The sequence below is a fragment of the Acartia tonsa genome, chromosome 6 (assembly GCF_053477335.1).
Source record: "Acartia tonsa isolate MP-2025a chromosome 6, ASM5347733v1, whole genome shotgun sequence".
NCBI classification, from domain to species: Eukaryota; Metazoa; Arthropoda; class Copepoda; order Calanoida; family Acartiidae; genus Acartia; species Acartia tonsa.
In genome coordinates, this window is record NC_137265.1 from 29229268 (window position 1) to 29254743 (window position 25476).

Below are 25476 nucleotides of genomic sequence, written 5' to 3' on the forward strand. Positions count from 1 at the left end.
ATATTATTCTTAGTAGTGAAGCTATTCTAAAATTCGAAATGTCCGTCAGTCATCCACGTTTAGGGGAAAGGAAATCATGATTTTCTCTTATAAGAAATATTTGTTTGTTTTTTTATCAAAGATAGAATTCTAAAATTTTTGTGGAGATTCGTATGATCTCGATTCTCTAAGCATCTAAACTATTCAATTTATAATATTTTACTTCAATTTATTTTTTCGCTTCTAATGGATATTGTCATCCTTTTTTATTTTAGAGAAAATAGAAATCAGTCTGAATCCGTTGGTTACCGAAGTCCTTTGCTTAGCCGACAATTATCAAATGAGTTCAGCCAGTCACTATCCCGCCTCGGTCCTATTGGTCAGGTAAATATCAGTCACTATCCCGCCTCGGTCTTATTGGTCAGGTAAATACAGTTACTATCCCGCCTCGGTCCTATTGGTCAGGTAATTACCAATTACTATCCCGCCTCGGTCCTATTAGTCAGGTAATTACCAGTTACTATCCCGCCTCGGTCCTATTTGTCAGGTAATTACCAGTTACTATCCCGCCTCGGTCCTATTGGTCAGGTAATTACCAGTTACTATCCCGCCTCGGTCCTATTGGTCAGGTAAATATCAGTCACTATCCCGCTTCGGTCCTATTGGTCAGGTAAATACCAGTTACTATCCCGCCTCGGTCCTATTGGTCAGGTAAATATCAGGGATCTTAAGGTATAAGACAGTGAACGATGAATTGATGTATATACTCAATTGACGTTAAACAAAATTGCCCTTTCTGTAGATTTTAAAGCTTTGACGATATCAGTTTGTACCAACCAATCAAGACTAAAGACAAAGATTGAGAAAAATGCGTATAAAATTTTGGGTAACAAAACCATATATTTAAAGAATATTTTTTGTAGTAATGCTTTTAGCCTTTTTCTTGTATCTAATATCGATTCAAATAGCTTTATAACATAGTGTCATTAATCTATAATTCAAAGTCCGTCTGTCTGTCCGTCCCATAAGATCTCGGTAACCACTAAACCGATAGGATTCTACTCTTCAGGAATATACCTACTGGTCCTGTGGTGGTTTTAGGCTATTTTCTAGGGGAGTGGGACACCCCCAACACCCCCCCCCCCAAATAAAAATCCCCCCCATTTTTTTTCTTATTATTTGGAATTAGTGGTGGCAGCTCCAGTAGTACTTAATCTTTTTTTTTAATTACCTCTTGGGGCAAAACCTTTAGAGGCTAGGGGCGAATACGCTAGTATATATATATATGGTATGATTAAATTTTAAACTTCTTAAAGGGAAATATGACTTTGACTGTCAAAAAAGAAATTAATTAAAAAAAAAAGGATTAAAAACTTTATAAATTTTGTAGTAAAATTAATAGCTATCTAATTTTGAGTATAAATTCCAAATATAAAATTGAGAACATAATTGATTTACAGTTTAATACTATGTAATTTCAGTAATGAATATTAAATGTAAACAGAAAATTACATACTTGTAATAAATTCTATTAAAAGTAAATAAATATTAATCAATAATTCAGTTTATAGCATATTATATTTTCAAAAACATAAATGCAATAAAATTCAATAGAAATTATTGAAAACAAATAAAGACGAAGAAAGTCCCTTAATAAAAATTCTGACGTCATAAAAATGAGGGATGAGGAGAGGAGGAGTAGGAAAGAAAACCCCTAAATAAGATATGGATAATCCCTCATTTGAATGACGTCACATTGAGTGACTTTATTCGTCTTGATAACATTTTTGACGGACAAAGTTATTTAAAGAGCTCATTTCTTTTTGGTCGTATTTAGTTTGTATATCCGCTTAAAAGACATCATATCAGGAACTTTGATTTGCTATAAGAGCATAACAAACAAACCAAAGGACAAAGTGAGTTATAGAGTTGATCATAAATAAAATTTTGTATATTTTTTGGAAGATGCTCATATGCCAATTGAATCTTGAAGCTTTTATAAAACCAAAAAACCAATTCCTTTTATTAAATCAAATGTTCGCCATATAATTGTTGTATTGTAGATATGTTAGTTCCTATACAATTCAATAATGTATTGTATGATTATTGTATTAAAGAGACCTTAGTTTCAATACAATTACATATTGTAAAAAAATTGTATACTCGAATTCATAGTTTCTGTACAATTAAATATTGTATATTATTGTATTATATAGATGGACACAGGGAAGAGACTGATACAGGGAACATATTGTATAGTTGAGACATTAGTTTCTATACAATTCCATATTGTATAATTATTGTATTATAGAGACCTTAATTCCTATGTATATTGTATAATTATTGTATTATACAGATGGACACAGGGAAGAGACTGGTACAGGGAACATATTGTATAGTAGAGACCTTAGTTCCTAGCCAAGAAATACAAACAGATGGAGATCAGCTCGTTGTTCTGCTGGGTTACAGGTAAATTTGCTGTTATTTTTGTTATTTAGATAAATGTATTTCAACATAAGCACACACAAAAATAATAACGCTAATATAATATAATATGGTGCTTTCATAACATGGGTTGGCCGTTGCAAAAGATGAAAATACCAGTTATTTCTGCGCTACTTTTGAACTACTCTGAATGGCAAATATGCTGGCAAGGTTTATTCTTTATTAAAACTACATTACTGTTTATTGATATTTTTATCTCAAATAATACCTATGATTTGTTGTAATACCCATGGATATATTTTCCTTGTATTTAAAACTACAGATGATAACTGTGTTGATATTCATGAGGTAGATGAGAATAGGAGTATCCAGTCTTTGAGCTGTGCTACTCATGAAAATAAATCTCCTTGTATTTAGAACTACAGATGATAACTGTGTTGATACTCTTGAGGCAGATGAGGAGAGGAGCACCGAAGCTCGGAGCTGGAGGGAGTGGACAGGAATTGGAAGCTTGTATTCTGGTCTCACCATGCTCAATAGAGTTCAGGTATACCTCCATCAAGGATTTACTCCATTAGAATCAAAATATTAAATAAAGGAGGAGCGATCTTCTACATTATTTTAATTTAAGTAGTAAGGATTTTTGTCTGTTTTTGGAAAGCTTCACATGGATTGTTTTAGACTATTTGTTATTCAATTAAAGTCTTTTGATGACATTAACATGTTTTACTGCCCTCCCTCCCCTATGTATATGCTATAGGGCAACTGCTTGTACATTACTATACAGATAATGAAGACATTGCAGTAATATTATATTTAAGATTAAATATCAGAAAATTTGCAAGAATATGAAAATGAACAATCAATTAATCCTTCCCCCATTTCCCATTTAGGTTACTCGTGTAGAATTCTTAGAAAGTCACGTGCCCGACCATTCAGCTGTCTTTCATTACCTGGTCCTTTTATATCTACAGGTGACACTTTGATTACATGACATTTGTTTAGAAGGTCTAGGTATCTTAAGAGACAAGATTAATTGTAAAAAATTGAATTACCCCTTCCTTACATTAAAATTGTTGGTGAAAAAGTTTCGACACTGCTAGTTTCAACCAACCAATTTAATAAAAGTCTTTAAAATTTTAAGCAAGCAAATAATAATTTAGGTTGAATTTGCAGTCCAAAGTACCCTCCAACCTTGAAAAGTGGGCCTGAGCTGGATCTTTAATTCATTTTAGTGGTGAGCCAGATCGGGTTGCGCCAAATTTCAGCCAATCACAGCGCGGCATTTCATAAAATGCTGTGCTCTCATTGGTGGAAAGTTGGCTCACCCCGATCTGGCTCACCACTAAAATGATTTAAAGATCCAACTCTGGTCATTTTGCGATTTTAATAGCCAAGCCTTTCAAAATTTTCAAATTCTAAACTCCTAGCCTATATATGTAGCCAAATTAAACTATTTAATTAAAAGAAAAGCAATTTGCATACTATCGTGAACCAAAAAAAAACAATACATTTTGTCATAATACTTATTGTTACCAATTAAATTTAGGAGCAAAATGTGAATATTTTATTATGTTTAAAATTCAGACAACCTGTGAATTGGGGAGGATGACTGTGTTGGACGCTGTTGCCAGATTTAGGTAAGTCTTAGGCTCCTAAATCAATGATAACAGTTAGTCCATAATTTACTTTATCTGTCCGTAGCGCTATTAGGAAACTTGATTTTTTGGTTCATATTTATATACTATTACCCAGCCAAAATTTTTGGAGAAGATTCCTTCGGTCTGACGGTGACGCTTTTGAAGACATAAAAACTTACTTTTTACAAATTTAATGATTCTCGCTCTTTTTTTTAAAAATGTTCTATGAATACATATATTTACTTTCTCAGTCAACATTTTTTGTGCTTCGCTACATATGGGTGATGTTATCTTTGTTTTGATTTTCCCCCCTCTTCTTTTTTATTTAAAATACTGCTTTAATTTTTATATCTTTTATGCAGTATAATGCGTAATTTTTCTATTTATTGAAAAAAGTTTTTGCAGAATTTTAAATCTTTTTTTGACCAATAATTATTTTTAACAAAATACAGTTTAAAATGCTTGACTCATATTAGTTTTAGAAATATGAATTTGAAATATTTTGATTTGTTTATTTAAATTCCGTCTGGACTGTTTCAATTTCAACTTTGTTGATTTTCAATCTGTCAAAATTGACAATTCTGACTTTAGTAAAATGTTTGATATAGTAAGGGAGGGAATTTTACCAGGGGAAATTTTTTTTATCATGTCTTCAGCAAAATATTCATAGATAACGCAGTAAGACTATGAAAAAAAAAATTTTAAAGTCCACAATTAGCACAGCAATAACAAGTTAGCAACAATTGTTTAAAGGGCACAGTTAAAGTAGTTCTTTCAATACTAAAAAGGTTTAAATCAGATTAAAAAGATAAATAGAATGACAAATTAGCAGAGTGAGCGACAGAGACGGAGAAAGATATAAACAGAGAGAAAGGAGAGGAAGAGATAAAGATTGAGACAAAGAGATTGATAGATAAAAAGAGAAAATTTGAGGGATAAAAAAGAGAGAGAGAGAATAGAATGTGTAAGCTTCAGCTGGAGATATTCTATATTCAAACTTTAGAATTCATGGTGATTTCACACAGATTGCCTGTTGAACACTAACAACTCCCCCCACCCCTACTCTTTTATTTTGAAAATAAATTGAAATTAAGGGGAGGGGTAGTTTTTTTTCCAAAGCCTAACTACTACAGAGCTACGAAATACATAATATAACCTAACCTAAAGTGGCCTGACCTGACAAATGAAAAACTACCCTTCCCCCCTATTTACAATGATATAAAAATAAAGGAGGGGGGGTCTATCAGAGCACCACAAGGTAATGTTGTGGAAGCGCCAAATTCATTCCAATACTTTGAAGCTTGAGCCAATTAATACTTGAAAATAAATAGAAATATGCAAATGAGTATCTATTACAATTTGTACTTGAAATTGTATTTGCTCAATATATCATATATGAGTATTGAGTAATTAAACAAGATCATAATACCAGGAAAATCACATCGAATTTGTGGATTTATATGCAAGTTTAAATGTATAGTTTTTTTAATAAGCTAAAGTATCTTTGAATTGTGCACTGTCCGCCATTTTGAATCAGCTGATTCAAGGCTTACATTTGTTTAGGGTCCGCCAGATGTCAGGATATGTGACACTGTACTGCGCACTGTCGCCCAAGTTTGGATCAGCTGATTCTACGCGTAGTAGCTTTAGGAGCGGTCAAACCAGACCGACACACCATACATCCAGAGAAACCATTCTAAAGTAAGTATGAATATCAATAGGAAGAATTGAATCATCCTTTGGTTAATTTTAGTTGTGTTTGACGCCTAGGGTTTTATCTTTTCTATGATACTGTAATTTTTTTTAGATTCAGACCCTTATTTTTTTATAAACTAACTGTCCATTCATTGATAAAGATACCACCATCGTCTACACCCCTAGAGTCCTAAGACCAAATATATGATTTTACATAAAGATTTTATAATAAATATTCTCCCCAAGGGAAAATTATTTTTCCATAACCAATGGACCACACACAAAAAACGCTTTGTTACTTTTAGTTAGGGGTAAGTTAAAAAGATTAGGATGGGGTGGTATTGGTGGGACTCCTACGACTTGTGTTATTGTACCAAATATTGTGGGAAATTTATAATGGCTTATTATTGAATGCTCTTACTAATGGGCCTATTGCATGAACTATTAACAGTCCACTGTGAACTTTGGGGTTTACAAAGTTGAAGGAGATATCAAAACAATAAGAAATTCTTTTTATAGTATAGCTTCCAAAAGATTAATATCTGCTGTTCTATATACGGTACTCAGGCATACTGAAGAATCATGTATTATATCGTATTATAGCCAGTTTTCTACGAATATTAAAATAAAAATTCTAATATTTTGTTAGATTGAGCCTTCGGCCTCTCGGGAATAATTTTCTATGTTTTTTTTAAATAATAGTTTACTGTTCTTTTTTAACTAAGCTTTTGTTAACTTTTGATGTTGCACCATTTACGGACAAACTTATCCCTGTTGTTATTGAGGGGTACCTTAACTTTTCTTTTCAATTAGTCCACAGTGTGTAATTTCTAGAGTTAATACATGTTTCAATATTACAATAGTAATTGTTCCTCAATCAAACTTTTCTTCGTTCTGACTATCATGTCTAATTGTCTAGAGGAATCATCATATGTGTTACTTTTATATGCATTAGTAACCTAAAATGGGAAATTAAAGTTATAAACATTAAACAGTAAAGTCATGAAATACTCTCACTTCATTTTAAAGGTAAATTATCAAGGTTTCTTTCATAGACGTCCAAGCTTTTTTTTTTGGGGGGGGGTAAAAAAATTTGAAGGGGGGGGGGTAATTCGGTTTTTTTTTTGGGGGGGGGGTAAAATGGCGCGCGAAGCGCGACGCAAATTTTTTTTACCCCCCCCAAAATTTTTACCCCGGGGGTAAATTTGCTTGGGGGGGTAATTACCCCCCGTGAAATATGTTGTAGAGTTGCTGAACTAAGATGTACCTAAATGTATCATCATGCAAATCGATAACGAACGAACATACGGATGGATGGACGTACGGACCGACCCTAATTATAGAAAAGCTTCGCTTTAAAAAAATATATATTTGTATAAAAGTTTTGAAATGTATAACATTTCGACAATATGTAACATTAAATATTTAGAACTGTAAAATATACTGCTTACGTTTTGTGTATAAAATAAGGATAGAAAGAAACACAAAACATTTTTTTATAGATTTTATCTATTTCTATGAAACATTTATAATATTATGGGAAGCAAAACCTTTTAATTCCGACGGTTGCAATAGACCAACAATAGATCAACAAAAATGTAAAAGTAGAATTATATTCTAAATACGTTTATAAGTATTTAAGATGTATTTTTGAGTATATGTGTGTTTATTTCAAAGGAAGGATTGCATCAAGAAAATAAGAGGTTAATGTGAAAAATATGAAAAGGAGAATATAAATTAAAGAAAGTACGCGATAGTAAAAATCAGACGGAAAGATGCCTTTTAAAGTAGGTTTGCTATCAAAGGCAAAATAAATTATACATTTTTTGCCATGTTAACAACAACTTTATTCCTGATTTTAATCTTAAGGATAACACAGCAAACTTGTTTAGTAAGCAAAGATGTTTCTGTAGTCTTGGAATTACTTTAAGAACTATGACTATAACTAGTTGGGCGTCATTAATCTTGGACATTCATAACTAATTGTTGTAACCAGCCGAATATAAAACGAACATAGGTTGAAGGTTTGTATTCTTTCGTCTAAGGCTTTCTATACTGTTATTGTTATGCGTCGGACATAGCAGCTCAGGAATGTAGAAAAAAATATAAGTGACAACACTAACACAATAAAGCAGCAAGTTTAAAAAATAATTAAGGGTCAAAATGAATTATCTATAAGACTTTAAAACAACCAAAGTCATAATTTTGTAAAATTAGAGGGGATTTAAACTTATCTTTCAGTGTCCAATCCCTGTTTTCATGAGAGGTTTATCATGTCAACATTTTAAGCAAAAAAACATGAAGTAGTAATTTTGACTGTTTTGTTTGCAAACTAGATAGTACAAGGAAAATTCAGATCTTTTGCATCCAATGTATAATGTATACAAACATCTTTAGGTTTCTTTAAAACACCAGAATACCCACGATTTTGAAAGATATTCGAAAAATATTTCCGTACTTCTGCGATGTTAAACGCGTAAAGAAAAGAGAAGGACCTATTAACCAGGAATAAGGTAAACCTACAAGCGAATAAAAAATCAAATAATATTTGGGGGGCAAATAAATTCTACGATGTGTTGCCCCCCAACGACATCTGAAAACACGTATGTGTTTTGTGTTTTTATATCGAATTAATTTCGTTGTTGTTAATTGCTGCTTATAATCAGGCGAAACGCATAAATATAGAAAAAGTGCGATAATGGATAAATTGATTGTCTTTCAGATCTTGTAGGATTTTTTTTACCTACTCAGCCTTAGACATAATTCCTATAACTATAAAGGCGAGTTCATATAGTTAATTCTGCCAAAGTTGATCTGGAAAAACTAAATGCAATAAAAGAACACTGTGCTTACTTTTAGCTCTATTATATTGATACTGAAAACTGTTGATAACATTTTTTGACAAAATCATGTTTTTTTTTAAATGAACCATCCTTTCTAAATTAAAGTGGCAACAGGGTTTGTTAAATAATTTAAAAGTAAAAACGGTTCCGAATTTTTAGATTATTGTTTCATACAAATTTGGTGTTTTCGTTTTATCTACATTTAATGATTTTTTCCCCTTTTTGAATACTTGTATAAAATGACCTTACACATATTACTTACTGGACGGTGGACAATCATATAGACAACCAGATAGTGGACAAAATAATGCCATTTCTACTGGTCATACGCCGTCATGCGTCCTGTTATAAGGGTGACGCAAATTTTATATCTCAGTTTTCGCTATTTGATTTACTATTTTTCTCTATAAGATAAAAGCGATGCTTGCAAGATTATTGAATTCGCTATAATATTAAGATAGGGTTTTCTCAAATCGCGAAATCAGGGATCTGAAACTTGCGTCACCCTTTCAACATGACGCATGACCGCTACGATCGCGAGAAATGGCATTATTTGGTCCACATAAGACAACCAACCAAATACTTGTATATGAAGGGGGGAGGGTGATTAAAAGTGGACCATTATCAAATCAGCAAGAAATTGATCCTGATTTTTAATTTAAGGAAAGTAGCAGAGGACAAGGAAGAAATTGAAAAGGCAAGAAGAAAATTTCTCTCTGCTTGAAAATTCTTGGTGGATACACACAACAATTCACAGATTTGTACACTCTATACAATTAGATTCTTGGAGAAAACACAAAACAATTCAGAGATTTCTACATTCTGTAAAGCAAGATCCATGGTTATATTGACAGCAAATTACTAATAAATTTGTTGTTGCTATCTTTTTGAAACAAGATTTACCGACAGATGAAATATTGATTTGATATAAATATTTATGTATAATTTATAGTCATACTACAAAAGAAGTAGGACCTGTATCAGTCTGTGTGTACCAAAGGATCTCGCTAACCGCTCATCCAATATGTTTCTCTTCTACATTGAATTGAAGCTTCATATAGTTTCAAGTTAGGTTATTAACCTATTTTGAGTGAAGGTACCACCCCCCCCCCCCTACCGGCCCCAAGAGAAATCGCCCCTAGAAAAATAATTACACCAAACAAAAAAACTTCCTTCTTTTTTTTAAAACTAAAATTTAAAGTAAATGTTCAACTCCCCACCACCCCCCACCCCCCATCACATCAAGGGACTATAGAGGCCTCTAGGGGTTTAGCCACTGGTTCAACATATTTTAGTAAATTTGATTTTTGTTTATCTTAGAGATGTGTATTTTGTGTACACCACTAATTTTTCCAAATTTAGATCAGGAGATTTTCTCCACAAAATTAAAATTTTACAGATTTAACAGAAAACCACGGCTAGGGGAGGGTTTTTAACCAAAAAAATTCCTTTGTCTTTTAGGCATTATAAATACCGTTTCCTCAAGTTACTCCAAAAATAAAATAAAAAAGGTTTAAATAAAATAAAATATAATTTAGTCCTTTTTAAAACCAAATACTAATTCAACTTTTAGAGCGGTATTATAATGGTTTTTTTTCCTTTGTTCTTGTACATTATTGGACTTCTAGGTATCTGTCTCCGTAAAATCAATAAAAACCATTGATTGTAATTTATCTTATTGTATAACTAAATATGATGATTAAAATATGCAGAATTTTTTTCTCCACGAAAAAAGAAAAACTTGCTTATCTATGCTTTTTTATTCTTTTTTATGGATAAAATTACTACACAGATTTTTTTCCATTTAATTAAACTGTGTGTTATTTTTTAATTTGAGCTAAAAGAGCTTTTTAGTTATTAATTTTCACCTGCATTATTTTTTACAAATCAGACTTAAAATCTTTTGTCTTGCTTTGAAATACTAGAAATGATTTTTTTCTAAATGCAATTACTAATTAACTCTCACTTCCAATTTTATTTTGATATCGTTTGCTGGTAAACACACAAAGTCGCTTTCACACAAAAGGCCCTGGTAAGCACTTATAACCCCCTTATATTTTGAAAATAATTAACTAGAGGGGGGAGGGGGATTTAGTTTTTAGACTGTTTATCTTTTACTTTGGGTGAGGTCAGTTTAGGTTGTATGCCCTGTAGGGGTTAGGCATAGGATAAAAACTATCTAACCCCCTACAATTTATTTTAAAAATCAATGGGAGGGGGATTATCAGTACTCAACCGACAATCTGTGTGACATCATCAACAAAAAATTATGTGGATATGTATACCAATCTGCTCACAGATAAGTATACATATCTCGAATCTAATTCCACTTCTATTATTACTATCATTTATATGCACAAAATTGTACAAAGATTGCTTTATAAATAAATAAAAATAATTTACTATGTATTATTTAGATTTCATTTAACCTATTAGTCGGTTGGTATGTCGCGGTAAAGAATAAATTCAAGCTTTATTATATTGGAGAGAAAATAGAATTGATCAAATGATCAAATACACTACAATGCAATAAAAAAAGAGTTAATAAAGTGACGTTTTCGTTTAAAAAATTGTTCTTTCGTATATGTATTATTTCTAAAACTTTTACTTATAAACTATTTTCAATTTTGTTTTAAATATTTACTAGTGCCTGTGCCCCTAGCATCTAGGAAAGGTAGGAAAGGGCAGGAACATAGCCTAAACCCATTCAAAGATCTAATTATAAAGAATTGAATATGCCTTAAAACTTATTTGGTCCTATGTGAAGCTTTCAGAAATCTGGAGAACTGAATCGATTCAGTAATGTTCAAAATCTTAAAATCTAAAAAACCTTTCTACTTTAGGATAAAACTGTTTCATGCCTTGTATAAAATAAGATGAATGGTTTTATAATGTTTATTATAAAGCAAAATAATCTTATTATGTTTTGTAATATTTTCTGTACTTTCTTATATAAATTGTCTGTGGTGCATCCATTTGATTAATTCAGTAATATTTTTGTCTTTTTGAATTTTAGGTGTTTGACCTTTTGAACACTGAGAACACCCCCCTTCAATTATTTATTAAATGAATTGAAAATAACTTGGGGGCTTGTGCCTTGTTATAATATAACCAGATGAATAGGATAACTATATCACTTTAAAAGAGCTAAGCGTTACATACGGACGGACCGACCCTAATTATAGAAAAGCTCCACTTTGAAGAAAAAAAACACAAATAATAATCTGTTTTATTTGATAACAAAAACAATAACAATAAATGAGATTTTTCGTAAATCACAAGCATTTTAGATAACCTTTTTGAAAGGTATTTCATAGATTTTTTTAGTTGTTGGTGATTATTATGGTTAAAGGATTTTCCATCTTCCCTGTTAAACTGTTGATTTAAGCTGCCTTGACCTCATTGTCGACCTCCTGCACGATGTCCTTGGTGAATGACATGGCCTGTACCATGGTGTTTCCATTTTTTTTTATTTAAATGTCTAAAGTTCGGTGCTTTCCTTCAAGTGCCTATCGAGCACTAATATCCCTCCCTTATTTTTTTTCTGGTAGCAATAATCGAGAAAGGAAAAGCACAATGGAGTAGATAAATAACAGTCATGTCCCCAATTTTAAGATTAAAAACAGACTTTTTGAACTATATGAGTCGAGAGACAGATTAAATTATCTTTCTTTGTCCTATTCTTGTAAATTTGAGAGTATAATGCATATTGGAAATATTGTTAATTAAAATATCAGCTAATATATCTTATCAATAATATCTCAGCCATAACTACTTGCATATAATGCCAAAAAGTCGGCCTAAACCTTTTTATGCTAACACAAAATATTTTTAAAAATTAATATATAACATGTGTGTTTGTGAACAAAGTAAACAAAATAGAAAATTTAACTGTAATGGATAACGCTCCTGGTTAAAAATTCTCATGGCTTGTTTGTAACCATCAATGCTGTCCTCCCGGGTGGAAGCATCCCAGAAGGGGGCGTAGTCAAAACCATTCTTCACTAAATATTAATTATCAGTGGATTAGATTATTACAACAGCGAAAACTATCTCGGCAATTTTCCTTCTCTATGACTTATTTTCTATTGTGTTTTTTTGCGTATATGAAACACTATGCAATTGTGATCAGATGTTGAAGTAAATGCTCACAAAAGCTTTAAGAGGTATGAATAATATAATCTTTTGAGTGGCCTGGCAACTCTATAATAATCGTGAATGTATCTGTCTGTCCTTTAGTCTGTTATACTGCTTTAAAGTTTCTTTTTTTGCCTCTCTAACATTTCTCTTGGAACTCTTATGTACAACGATTTATTACCTGAAGCATACCAGACCATGATTCCAAGGAGATCCTGGTCAACAGCAGCCCTGCAAAAAAAACATAAAATTAAATTCTTCAACAAAAGTTTATAAATTAGAATATTCATATTGGAAGCAGCAAATAGTGCCTAATAATAATTGACGTCATACAACAAAAAAGACCAATGACAGGCCAGCATATATTTTACATATGGTCAATATAGATGTATATTGGCCTATCATTGGTCATTTATATTGTATGACGTCATTTTTTTGAACTAGCGGTTACGCCCCTAGATACATAGTATAGGGGGAACTTAAGTGAATTGGGAGGGGGGTAGTGGACACACTACACTCTTCATTTTTGTTAAAAATTTTGTTGGTTGCAGGTGTCTTCGCCAGAAATAGTTTTCAACCTTCCTTAGACCTATAAGAAGCTCTACTGCAAAGGAGTTTATCACCGCATCCTGTTACTTTTCATACAATACTTCTGAATTGATGAGTCCTTACAATTTTGAAATAATAAACTTACTTGGCTAGTTGAGTGATAGTGTTAGAGCTTGATGATCCCTTAGCACCAAGAAGGATTGTGTTCGTAGGAGCGCTCACCTTAATAATTAAGGTTCGATAATAACAAAAGTATTTTTTTTTATTGCTGTTTTTTTAAAGAATGTTAAGTTCTGTAACTCTTTATATTAAAACATCAACTTTAAAAAAGAAACGATTCCAAAAACTGCACTACCACCTTAAAAAACTTAGGAAATTTATATTCGAAATTAATGCCGCTTTTATACGAAAAAAATAATTACCTTGATGGGGAAGCCTTGCCATTGTCCGGCTCCATTAGCATAATTCTTTACATAGTTCAAAGCCTAAAATTTAGAAATAATAAACTCATTTTCAAAAGCAGTACTTTAATAAATCATATTTTTGTTTTCATTTACAGGTGTCTTTCCTTAAAGAGGGGCATGGTTTCTGGATTATCATACAAATGAATTCAGCCAGAAAACGGTTGTTTCTGGATTATAATACCAATAAAGTCCGTCAGAATTTGGCGGTTTCTGAACTAACATACCAATAAAGTCCACCAGAAACCGTTGGTTTAATAATTCTATACCTGTGTTCCTTCATAGACCATGAGACCAATGGAATCTGCCAGACCCTGGTGGTTACCCTCAGTGTCCCAAGAGGCATTGATGACATCACTCTCAGCTTGAACCTTAGATTTAAATTTCTTTCTTGTTTGTTTATTTCCTTAGGTTATTTTAGGGCTCCGCAAGTATTGGCCTTACAGGATAAGTGGTTACCGTAAAGGTTAGTCATAGGAAAAGAAACCTACCCCCCCCCCTCCATCCTTTATATTCTAAATCTTTTTAGAAATGTGGGTTTCAAGGCTCAACAGGCACTTTGTATATTTTATACCTGAGGATATCCATAAACAGGCTGACTCACAATCATATTGGGGGCAAGTTCCTAAATAAAACAATTTATATTTAGTAAAAATTTGAATAAAAAAGTTTAAAAACTAAATATCTTATGTTTTTAAAAGGTTTAATTACCTTAACTCTTCTGATAAAGTGAATCATGTTAGGACCAGCTTCTCTTCTAAAATAATAACAAAATTATAAAAATAAGATAATTATAAATTTTTGAAGAAAAAAAACATAAAAAGCTACTTAAATTTTTATTAGTGGTAACAAAGCAGATGGGTCTGTGGACAAGTGCGTAGCACAAGTTTGGTCCCTGCCTTGGACAAGATGGCGAAGTCGCCCAAGTTCCTGAGGCCTGCTACATTCTGATACCTGATACCTGATAAATTTTTATTATAAACACAGTTAGTTCTAATGTAAGTTTACCTGGCACCAGCGCCTTCCTCCAGATCCAGGTCAATACCATCACAACCATACTGCTCAGGCCATTTGGCAACCTTCTCAGCCATCTTCTCAGCAGCCTCCTTGGAGGTCAGCCAGTGCCAGGGGTTGGGCTTCAGGGAATATGCATAACCTAAAGTTAGTAATTTATGTTAATTCATCTAAAATTAATAATTATATAAAAGAAACTGGAAAGCTGTTTGTCTGTAGAAAAGGACCTTAGTAACAGTGGAAGGTTTATAGCTATTTTAGGTGAGTGTACCTCTCCCCCCTCCCATAGAATCTTCCCTGGAAAAAATAACCACTATTCCTTTCTTTCTAGAACTAAAACTAAAAGCGGTATGTCGGTTTACCCCCCCCCCCCCCGCACTTATTTTTTCGTTGCCACTAGTAGACGTAAAGTGTATTTTAAATATTACCTCCAATAGCAAACATGATGACAGTATCCTTGGGAACGGCTCCAGGTTGGTCAGTTCCTCTGGAGGCGGCCAGCTTCTGGAAGGATGGAGGCACATCCATGGTATCAGGATGGATGAAGGTAAAGAAAAGAACATTGGATCCAACTTGTTGCCATTCAAACAGTTCGGGCTCCCAGTCAGCATTGCTCTCAAAGCCTTCCTCACTGTCATCAGCCAGGAGAACATACAGACCCATGACCTTGGCGGGCCATTGAGCGTGGGGTGCTAGTCTTACACTCTTGGTTGAAACCTAAACAATTGATACAATCTAAAATCATAGGGTTCTAGTCTTATTTCAACTATAATTTTAATATAGATAAATTCTACATGTTGTCGTTTTATTGGTTTTTAGGGATCTTAAAGGATAAGACAATAAAATTATATTCATCCCCAATCAAGATAGACAAAAATCTTCTTCTGAAGATTAAATCTATTGGTTAAAATCTTTGGTTTATGATCCAACGATTATGGGAGCATGTTTGTAAATCTTTAGGAAAAACTGCAATTAATAGTGTTTCATACGCAGCAACAATTGTGGTTTATAAATTACCTTGGTAGGTTTCTCAGGTTTGCAGCCGTGATAAACTCCAGCTGCAACATATCCGGTCAGCTTGGGTCTGGGCTGGCTGGGGTCAAAGTCAGCTTTCAAGTTCAAGGTAATCTCATTCTAAGTTTAAATGATTTTTTTCAGCAATAATATAGCTAATGTTCATGAATGCAGTGATCTAAAGGCCGACAAATTTATGGATATCCCCAATGATGATATACAAAACTACCCCTTCTTTAGATTAAAATTAGTGGTTAAATCGTTAGGACAATCAACTTTTTAAATCAACCAATTAAAACTCATTAAAAGTCCTTAAAGAATAAGAAAAACTTTGGAGACTAGAGCAATAAACAGCCCAATACCCCCTCCTTCCTAAAACTATTGAATGGTAATGACATAAATGAAAATTGAAAATACTTACTGACAGCAGAGAATAGGCCATGAATGGGAAAGTCGTGATCCTAAAAAAAACATCAATTGATTTTCTAATTAAAAACAGGTGACGTTGATTGTATCAAGATTTAATAATTTGAAATGTAGTCATGCTTAACTAACAAATGCCACATACAGGTATAACTACTTTTTTTTATTTTTTAATAGAACTAAACATTATATTTATAATCATCATTTCTTTACTCAATTTATTAGATTTCTTATTAACAATTATACTGACTATAAATCTTTACTTATATAAATAACTGTATTTGACAGCCTATATGTATAATTAGAACAAATAAATAAGGAAAAATATTCTTTATCATTTCTTTTATGAATATATATTTTTTACTTGCTTCTACACTGACTAAAAAGACTAGGCAAAGCTTCTCTACATTTAGCACCTGTGTGTACATCTGTATGTATGCAGAGAGACATTTGATAATAACGTAGGGCCAGAACTTTATAGTAGGTCCCATAGGTATAAAATTCCAACTAATAAAGACAACCAACCCTTTGATTGTACGACCATCAATTGGAAGTCCTACCAAAGGGTTGGTTGTCTGTAGGACGTTTGACCCTAGCTAGTTTTGGTTCAAACATACAGCAAATAAAGACCTATTGGTGTATCCAGTCATCTAGAGATGATCATCACTACCAACAACTTACTTGAAGTTAGTTTTAGATTGAGCAGAGACAACACCATTGAAGGCAACAAGGTTGGCGAGAGGTCGGTCAAAAATCAACTCAACCTCGTTGCTAGCAGCATATGTGCTGAAAAGAAAGATTATTAAAGTCATTTTCCATATCTACATGCTAAAAATATCAATACTTTTGAAAATACTCAACAAAATGCATCGAAATTAAGAGCTGATCCTTCTCATAAAAGTGCCTGAATCGAGCACTGAACCCTTTATTATTGAAAAAAAACTTTAAATAGTGGGGGAAAATATTTTTTTTCTATACAAAATACCTGTGGGAATGGCCTACCCTGTTGGGCCATGACTTTGGTTGACCTAGCCCTGTTAGACTACTCAGTACCCAATATATCCCAACCTTAACTAAAGCAAAAACAAAAGAAATAATAAGCCCACCCTTATTTTCAATTTATACAAAATAGGAGGTGGGATATCTATGCCCAACAATGCACTTGCGTTAAAACGTCTAAAAGCTAGAAGAAAATAAATAATAACCGAGAATCAGGAAGCACAAACAGACCAAATATCCTGGTCACTAGTCGCCGGAAGGAAAAAGCAGTTTTTTGAAACAGGCTCTCTGAGATTATTACAGATTCTGATATATACATACATATATAGACTGATAAAAAATGCAAAAAACGAAATCAAAAGCGTTCCTTCTTGGGAGAAAATCCGGGAAATTTTTTTTTTTAGCTATTTTTAACCTAAAATTCACATTGGCAAGCCTGCTAAGAAAAATACAGACATTATAAACATGTCGTTGCTCAGCACCTAGAAGTGGTATAAAAATGCTATGCATACCATTGGAAAGCTCATAACCTCTAGTTTTCATAATGGTATATAACATTTTTGTACTATTATTAGTTTTTGAGCTATCCTCTGAAATATACTCAAGTTTTAAAACTGCAGTTTTTTCTTAAATTTTAGTTTGATACCTTTTTAAAATTGTATTGCTTAGCACTTAGGAGTTATATAATTATTTTATATAGGTATATTTGTATATTTTGGGTACATTTAATTTTAGCTTAATTAAAAATAGTCTTTGAAATGTGTATAGTTTGACACTGTAGTAAGAACCAAGGAGGGAAGGTGGGGGGGGGGGGAGGGGGGGGGTGTAGTTTATAAACTTATAGGCAATGAAATTCAGTATAAAATTTTGCTCTGATTGTTTTTGGGCTTGTTGTTATAGTTATTAACCTGATTATCTTTGTTAGATCTCTTATATGATTAAATCTACAAGTGAAAATATTGAAAATTAAATTTTGGCACTAACCTTCTAGGTACTAGTAGGGTAAACAGCTCCAAAACACTAAAATCTAAGGTCTGAGCTTATTTTTTGAGATATTAAGCTAATTTTTTGTAAACTTTGTTTTGCATAATTAACCCTTACAGATCGGGGGGGGGGGGCTCCAAGAGCCCCCCCCCCTCTAGTTTTTTCAATCTTATTTTTTTGTAGGTAAGATGGAGTGCTGTGACTTCATGACTTTTTAAGTTTAGTAATTATACGTCGGCAAGAGTTGATTTTATTAGGATATCTGGTCTGTGTCGGTCGTGGTGTCCGGTCAAAGTCGGTTGGGTAGCACCAAAATTAGAAAAAAATTCTAAAAAAATCTTAATTTCTACATTATGACTTTTGTGTATAAGGAGAAACCTAAAATTTTTTTGGTGAATACTTAGATATCAATGACCTTCTGAGAAAAAATGTGTTATGACCGTTTGACCGCTCCCTGACTGACTTTATGACCGATTTTTGTCCGGCTTTTACTACAGACATATATCATGAATATCGTGGCTTCTATTACAGCTAGAGTCCTATAAATTTTTTTGGTAAATCCTTGAGCAACATCAAACAGATAAAAATATTAATCGGCGCGCCAACCGCCGTTTTACCGCCGTAACCGCCGAAAATGGTTATTTGCCGTTTTTTGGCGATGATCAGAAAAAGTAATTTTTTTGTTATGAAAAATAAAAGTTCGTCCTAAAATTTGGTCATCCTAGCTGCAAAATTGGCTGCTCTACAGCTGTTTTAAAATTTAGCGGCTGGCCGCTAAAAAGCGGCTAAGGAGCGACCTGGCTGCTATGACTAGAAAAAGTAATTTTCTCTAAAAATACACATGAACCACCAGAAAAAAATTTTACGTCTTTATCTGTAACAGGAGCCGAGATAGAGGGCCCCCCCCCCCCCCCCCGATCTATTAAGGTGGGAATTGGGGCCCGAGCTGTAAGGGTTAAGCTAAGTAGTCACTAAAGATTTCATTATGCCACTTTCCTTCTTGGTACTAGTAGGTTTTAACACCAACCAAAACACAAATATTTTAAGTTATGTGCCTATTTTTAAAGACATCAAGATAATTTTTCAATTTAAAATTTATTCACATAATTGAGATACATAGCCACTAAATATTTTGCCCTGGCTGTTTGGACTTGTTGTTATAGTTATCAAATGGTTCTTTTTCAAATTTTTTTTATATGATTGGATATACCTGTTTTTTGGCACTTTCCTTCTAGGGGCATGTGGGGTAAAAAGCCTCTAAAACACTAAAATTATAAGCTATGAGATTATTTTTTTAAAGATAACAAGCTTATTTTTCTAATGTAAACATTTTTCACATAATTGAACTAAGTAGCTATTACAGATTGCATTTTGGCACTTTCCTTCTAGAGTCTAGTGGGGTAAAACATACCCAAAATACAAATTTTATGAGTTCTGAGCTTATTTTCAAAGTTATCATGTTGAACTCTAATGAATGATTATTAAGTTCAGTGATTTGAAAAAAAGTTTTCATTAACAAATTCAGCCCATTTTTTTTTTAAGCCCAGAACTTAAAGTTTTAGTAGTTTTGGGGGCAGTTTTACCACACTAGCCCCTAGAAGGCAAGTGCAAAACTTGGGGTTTACTGGTAGATTTAATCATATAAGTGATTTTACAAAAATAATCAGGTTGGCAATATTTAATACTAAATTTCATTGCCTATAAGTATATAAACTACCCCCCCCCCTGGATCTTATAATTTTACAATTGAAGGTGTTTCACCCCACTAGACCCTAGGAAGAAAGTGTGGCTATGTATTTAAATTATGTGAATAAATTTTAAAATAAAAAAAAAACTTGATATCTTTAAAAATAGGCTCATAACTTATAATTTTAGTGTTTTGGGGGCTGTTATACCCCGCTAGCCCCAAGAAGGAAAATGGCAAAATGAAATCTTTACTGGCTACTTAGCTCAATTATGCAAAAAAAGTTTACATTAAAAAAAATTAGCTTGATATCTCTAAAAATAAGCTCAGACCTTAGATTTCAGTGTTTTGGAGCTGTTTTACCCCACTAGCCCCTAGAAGGATAGTGCCAAAAACAACAAGCCCAAAAACATCCAGAGCAAACTGTTATACTGAATTTCATTGCCTATAAGTGTATAAACTACACCCCCCCGGGCCCCCCCCCCCCCTACCTCCTTGGTTCTTACTACAAAGTCAAACAATACACATTTTAAAGACTATTTTTAATAAAGCTAAAATTAAATGTACCCAAAATATACAAATATACCTATATAAAATAATTATATAAATACTAGGTGCTAAGCAATATAATCTTAAAAAGGTTTGTGTAACAATTGTATCAAATTTTAAAATTCAAGAAAAAAAATCACTTTTTTAATTGAGTATACTGCAGAGGATAGCTCAAAAACTAATAATAGTACAAAAACGTTATATACCAATAGGAAAACTAGAGGTTATGAGCTTTCCAATGGTATGCGTAGCATTTTTATACCACTTCTAGGTGCTGAGCAATGACATGCTTGAAATGTCTGTATATTTCTTTGCAGGCTTGCCAATGTGAATTTTAGGTTAAAAATAGCTAAAATCTTTTTCCCAGATTTTCTCCCAAGAAGGAACGCTTTTGATTTCGTTTTTTGCATTTTTCATTAGTCTATATATGTATATATCAGAATCTGTAATAATCTCAGAGAGCCTGTTTCAAAAAACTGCTTTTTCCTTCCGGCGACTACATGGTACTCTGTATTATATACTATACCTGGGAGCAGGACGCTTGACCCTCATGTTGCCAACAGCTCCAGTCTCAGTATCCTGCCAGTCAACAGTCTTGTCACACTCATGGTACACGGTGGGGGTCACTAGTTCATGTCTCCTAGGTAGATAGATAGATAGATAGATAGATAGATAGATAGTTAGATAGATAGTTAGATAGATAGATAGATAGATAGATAGATAGATAGATAGATAGATAGATAGATAGATAGATAGATAGATAGATAGATAGATAGATAGATAGATAGATAGATAGATAGATAGATAGATTAGATAGACAGATAGATTGACAGACAGATAAAAAGATATATAGACAGACAGATCTACAAACAGATAAATAGACAGAAATACAGACAGATAGACAGACAGAAATACAGAAGGATAGACAGACAGAAATACAGACAGATAGACAGACATATTTTATATACAGACAGATAGAAAGACATATAGACAGATAGATTAAGACAGATATATAAACAGACAGACAAATAGATAAACAGATAGAAAGACAGATAGACAGACAGATAGATAGACAGACAGATAGATAGACATATATACAGACAGATAGACACGACAGATAGATTGACAGATAGATTGACAGATACGCAGACAAATAGATAGACATATAGACAGACTGATAGACAAGCAGATAGACAGATAGAGAAACAGATAGATAAATAGACAGTTATACAGACAGATAGACAGACAGGCAGATAAACAGATAGATTGACAGACAGATAGACTTACAGATAGACAGACAGATAGACAGACATATAGACAGACATATAGACAGACAGAAAGACAGACAGATAGATAGACATACAGATAGACAGACAGATAGACAGACAGATAGACAGACAGATAGACAGACAGATAGACAGACAGATAGACAGACAGATAGACAGACAGATAGACAGACAGATAGACAGACAGACAGATAGACAGACAGATAGACAGACAGATAGACAGACAGATAGACAGACAGATAGACAGACAGATAGACAGACAGATAGACAGACAGATAGACAGACAGATAGACAGACAGACAGATAGACAGACAGATAGACAGACAGATAGACAGACAGATAGACTGACAGATAGACAGACAGATAGACAGACAGATAGACAGACAGATAGACAGACAGATAGACAGACAGATAGACAGACAGATAGATAGACAGACAGATAGACAGACAGATAGACAGACAGATAGATAGACAGACAGATAGACAGACAGATAGACAGACAGATAGACAGACAGATAGACAGACAGACAGATAGACAGACAGATAGACAGACAGATAGACAGACAGATAGACAGACAGATAGATAGACAGACAGATAGACAGACAGATAGACAGACAGATAGATAGACAGACAGATAGACAGACAGATAGACAGACAGATAGACAGACAGATAGACCGACAGATAGATATATGGAATGTTAATTAAATTGTACCTGTTACCATGAGGGATGGTATTATATACTGAAGGAACAGGGACCAAGGGAAGGCTTGACGGCACATAGTAGGTCAATGGAGCAGGGTAATAGAAAAACTAAAAGAAAATTTTTAAATTGATGTAAACCAATTTTTAATATGAGATAAAATCTGTATTTGAATGCTTTTGATGCTCAAACGTTTTTTTCTGTAAATAGAAACAAACCTTTTTATGTGACAACCATAAAACAGTTAAATACATTAATAATTAATTTGAAATTGTGCATAATTTCCAGACCATTACCATATGTGATATTAAATTAAATGTCCTTTAATTAACTTATCGTTTTAACAACAAAAAAAGTAACTATACTCTGTATTTATTTTGAAATCCTAGGTTTCCAGAGAAACGGGTAGGACAATTGAGAATAATAAATCTCCACCCCCCTTATGATTAACAAGATAACCCTCTTGTAGATAAAAAATAATCTGTACAAAAGTGAAGACACTCTTAACTTGAAAATAAAACATTGGCTGACAAATGGTAGACAGTTTGATTTACAGTCAATTGACCCCTTTCTTTTTGTCTATTCTTCTCTCTCTCTCTCTCTTGCTCTTTTTGTTGATTAAGATCTCAGAAACTGTTGTTACCTGATTGGCAAAAGCCACTGGGAAGAGAAAAACAAATAAGAGGGTAAATCTTCCCATCTTTAAACTCTGCTCCTTTGGATCCAAGAAAAACCTATAAAAAAAATTATTTTCAGCTTTTGTTTTGTATTTGAAAAAAAATTTTCGATGTCAAGTTTAGCAGTTGGGGAAGAAAAAAGTCTCCACGCCAATTTATTAAAATTTTTCCAAAAAATAAGGTAAAGGAGGGCGGTGTTCAGTGCTCGTCTTGCACTTTGAGGGGAAGCACCAAAGTTTAGAATTAAGTGTCCCATTTATATCAATAATTAAAAACTGACTGACGTAAAAAGTAAATTTAGATGAACATTAGTAAGGAAACTTCTAGAAGTCTATCCCAAAAAAACACCCTATTATATAACTTATATGGACTTAGGAAAAGATACATTCTCACAAAGTTCCTATAAGCACTAAAACTCCTCCATTATTTTTTTCTTGTATCAAACCATGGCGGGGTACTCAAACCTATAAGAAATAACCCCTCTTCCATTGTTATATCTTTCTGTGTTCGTCTTTTAACTTTGAGTGAAACCGCTAATAATTTCTTTAAAAAAACTTCCTATAAGCATTCTAATAATAAACGTTGACAAGTAAAAAGAAATTAAAAGACTAAGTATTAAAAATTGACCTGGTCCTATCGGTTTCAACCAATTTCACCGACTACTTAAGTTTCACAAATATTTAGACCCGTTTTGAACTTTTTTCAGGGCATTTACACACACAAACACACCCCCACACATTCAAAAACACACCCACATACACACGCACACTTTCACACAACTACACACACCTTATTAAACTGGGTGTTTATGGAATTTAGGAGAAAAATAAAATTATTGGAAATATTCTGATTAAAGTTATACATCTTGCTTAATATGCAAAACCCAAAATTTTTTGTAGGAAACTTTTTTGTAGAAAATGTTTTAAAAAAATGTTTAATTTTAATTATCAAGGGCTGTGATTCGGCCAATAAATTCCATTTGAAATTACCGAAAATTAAATATTTTGTTGGCATATAAACTTGTTTTTTGATTTAACCAAAGGGAAGTGGATAAGAAAGGGAGAAATAAGGGAAGAGGGTTGTGGGGAAATTTTTACTTAGAATTGTTTTTCAGAATCACTTTCTCTTGTCAATTATAATCAAGGACGTCCAAGCTTTTTATTCTGGAGGAGAAGAGGAAATCTTTTTTTTTTTTTGGGGGGGGGGGGGGGTAAAACAAAGGTTTTTTCCTATGAAATATAAAAAATTCCCCTGATTAGTAAAATCTAGGTGCTTTGACCCAGGCTTTCTTTTGGCATTCTTTTGAGAACACTAAAAAAACGGTCACAAGGAACTGAAATAATTTTCCATTTCTGGTTTTTCAGGGATGCAAGGAGAGGTATTTCAAAGGTCAACTCGGGCTAAAGTAGTTGGGAGATCTCCAAATCATTTTGCTTGATATCCGCGGATTGTATTATTGTATTTAAACAATTTTTTTACCCCCGAAAGACCGGGGTAACAAATCTGGTTTTAGTTTTATGATTTTATTATTTTTAATTTAATATGCGTGGAAAGTTGTCTGTAATACGATGATATATTTGATTTTTCAGTATGAATAAGAACTGGTTTTATTTCAGCGGATATCAATCGGAGACAGTGAAAAAATATTTTGTCTAAATATTCATTATTCGCAGCTTGTGGTAAAAATTAAAGTCAATTATTATGATAAACATATCCCTTTATCTATGATTGTTTTAGTATGTATTATGCATGTATTAAGAGAAATTTCCCTTTAAATCAGATTTTGCGCTTAAAATACATCTTTTATGTCATACTTTCCTTATTTGGTTAAAGTGACCAAAATAATATACCACTCCATTCCAATCATTTGCGTGTGGTGGGGGGGTGTCTAATACACCCCTCTAAACCAAATATTAGAAACTATATATTACCTTTCCATTTTTACCCCGCTTATTTTAATTTTTTCTTATTTTTTCTGATATTTATAGTTAACTTATACAAATTGGATTTATTTCAATAATTGTCCCAGTCACAGATGAGACGAAGAATCTTGTAAAAATTTTAGAGTTTTTTATTGAATTCAGAAAATCTGAAATAATATTTAGGAGGCAGAGCAAAGGTCGTCAATTCTTCGATGTATTGGCTCCCAACAATAACTGAACTCAATATAGGTTTCGTGATTTTTTTTTCAAAATAATTTCGCTGTTGGTAAAAGGTTGAGGTTAATAAGAGCCCCGAAGACAAGTTACTCTACAAATAATTTAAAACAATTAGTGCCTCATTAAAGGGCTAAAAAGGCCTACTGCCTATTTTCACCTAATAATCATAATTTTTGCACAAAAAAAACTACGTCCTTCACAGAAATAGCAAATAACCCAAAGCAAAAGAAACCTTA

The 25476-nt window shown here is 32.9% G+C and overlaps 2 protein-coding genes across 3 annotated transcripts in view; one reads left to right on the forward strand and one right to left on the reverse strand.

Moving 5' to 3' along the window:
- Nucleotides 1-11009, forward strand: part of LOC145322320 (uncharacterized) — a 36629-nt gene extending 25620 nt beyond the window's left edge. For both annotated transcript variants that reach the window (XM_080164276.1, XM_080164277.1), the window contains exons 5-11: nucleotides 255-363; nucleotides 2336-2448; nucleotides 2842-2971; nucleotides 3318-3398; nucleotides 4012-4064; nucleotides 5628-5765; nucleotides 9266-11009. In XM_080164276.1, the coding sequence (XP_080020402.1) occupies nucleotides 255-363; nucleotides 2336-2448; nucleotides 2842-2971; nucleotides 3318-3398; nucleotides 4012-4064; nucleotides 5628-5765; nucleotides 9266-9326 (685 nt within the window). In that variant the 3' untranslated portion in view covers nucleotides 9327-11009. The remainder of the gene's footprint in view (nucleotides 1-254; nucleotides 364-2335; nucleotides 2449-2841; nucleotides 2972-3317; nucleotides 3399-4011; nucleotides 4065-5627; nucleotides 5766-9265) is intronic.
- Nucleotides 11010-11819: 810 nt separating this feature from the next.
- LOC145322322 (uncharacterized) lies at nucleotides 11820-23813 on the reverse strand. The gene is made up of 17 exons (XM_080164278.1): nucleotides 23709-23813; nucleotides 23048-23138; nucleotides 22417-22514; nucleotides 20943-21056; nucleotides 16882-16986; nucleotides 16199-16238; nucleotides 15781-15897; nucleotides 15192-15480; nucleotides 14758-14905; nucleotides 14461-14506; nucleotides 14324-14374; nucleotides 14019-14120; nucleotides 13711-13773; nucleotides 13434-13510; nucleotides 12921-12970; nucleotides 12511-12606; nucleotides 11820-12044 (listed from the first exon to the last, which is right to left on the reverse strand). The coding sequence occupies exons 2-17, from the start codon at nucleotides 23102-23104 to the stop codon at nucleotides 11986-11988; spliced, it is 1512 nt and encodes a 503-aa protein (XP_080020404.1). The 5' UTR covers nucleotides 23105-23138; nucleotides 23709-23813; the 3' UTR covers nucleotides 11820-11985.
- Nucleotides 23814-25476: the final 1663 nt, after the last annotated feature.

Excerpts from the sequence above, each read along its gene's own strand:
- LOC145322322 (XM_080164278.1), bottom strand. The coding sequence starts at position 23,104 with ATGGGAAGATTTACCCTCTTATTTGTTTTTCTCTTCCCAGTGGCTTTT. Across the intron at positions 22,515-23,047 it reads CAGTGGCTTTTGCCAATCAG|TTTTTCTATTACCCTGCTCC; the intron begins GTAACAACAGTT and ends ATTTTCTTTTAG. Across the intron at positions 15,481-15,780 it reads AACCTGAGAAACCTACCAAG|GTTTCAACCAAGAGTGTAAG; the intron begins GTAATTTATAAA and ends TCAATTGTTTAG.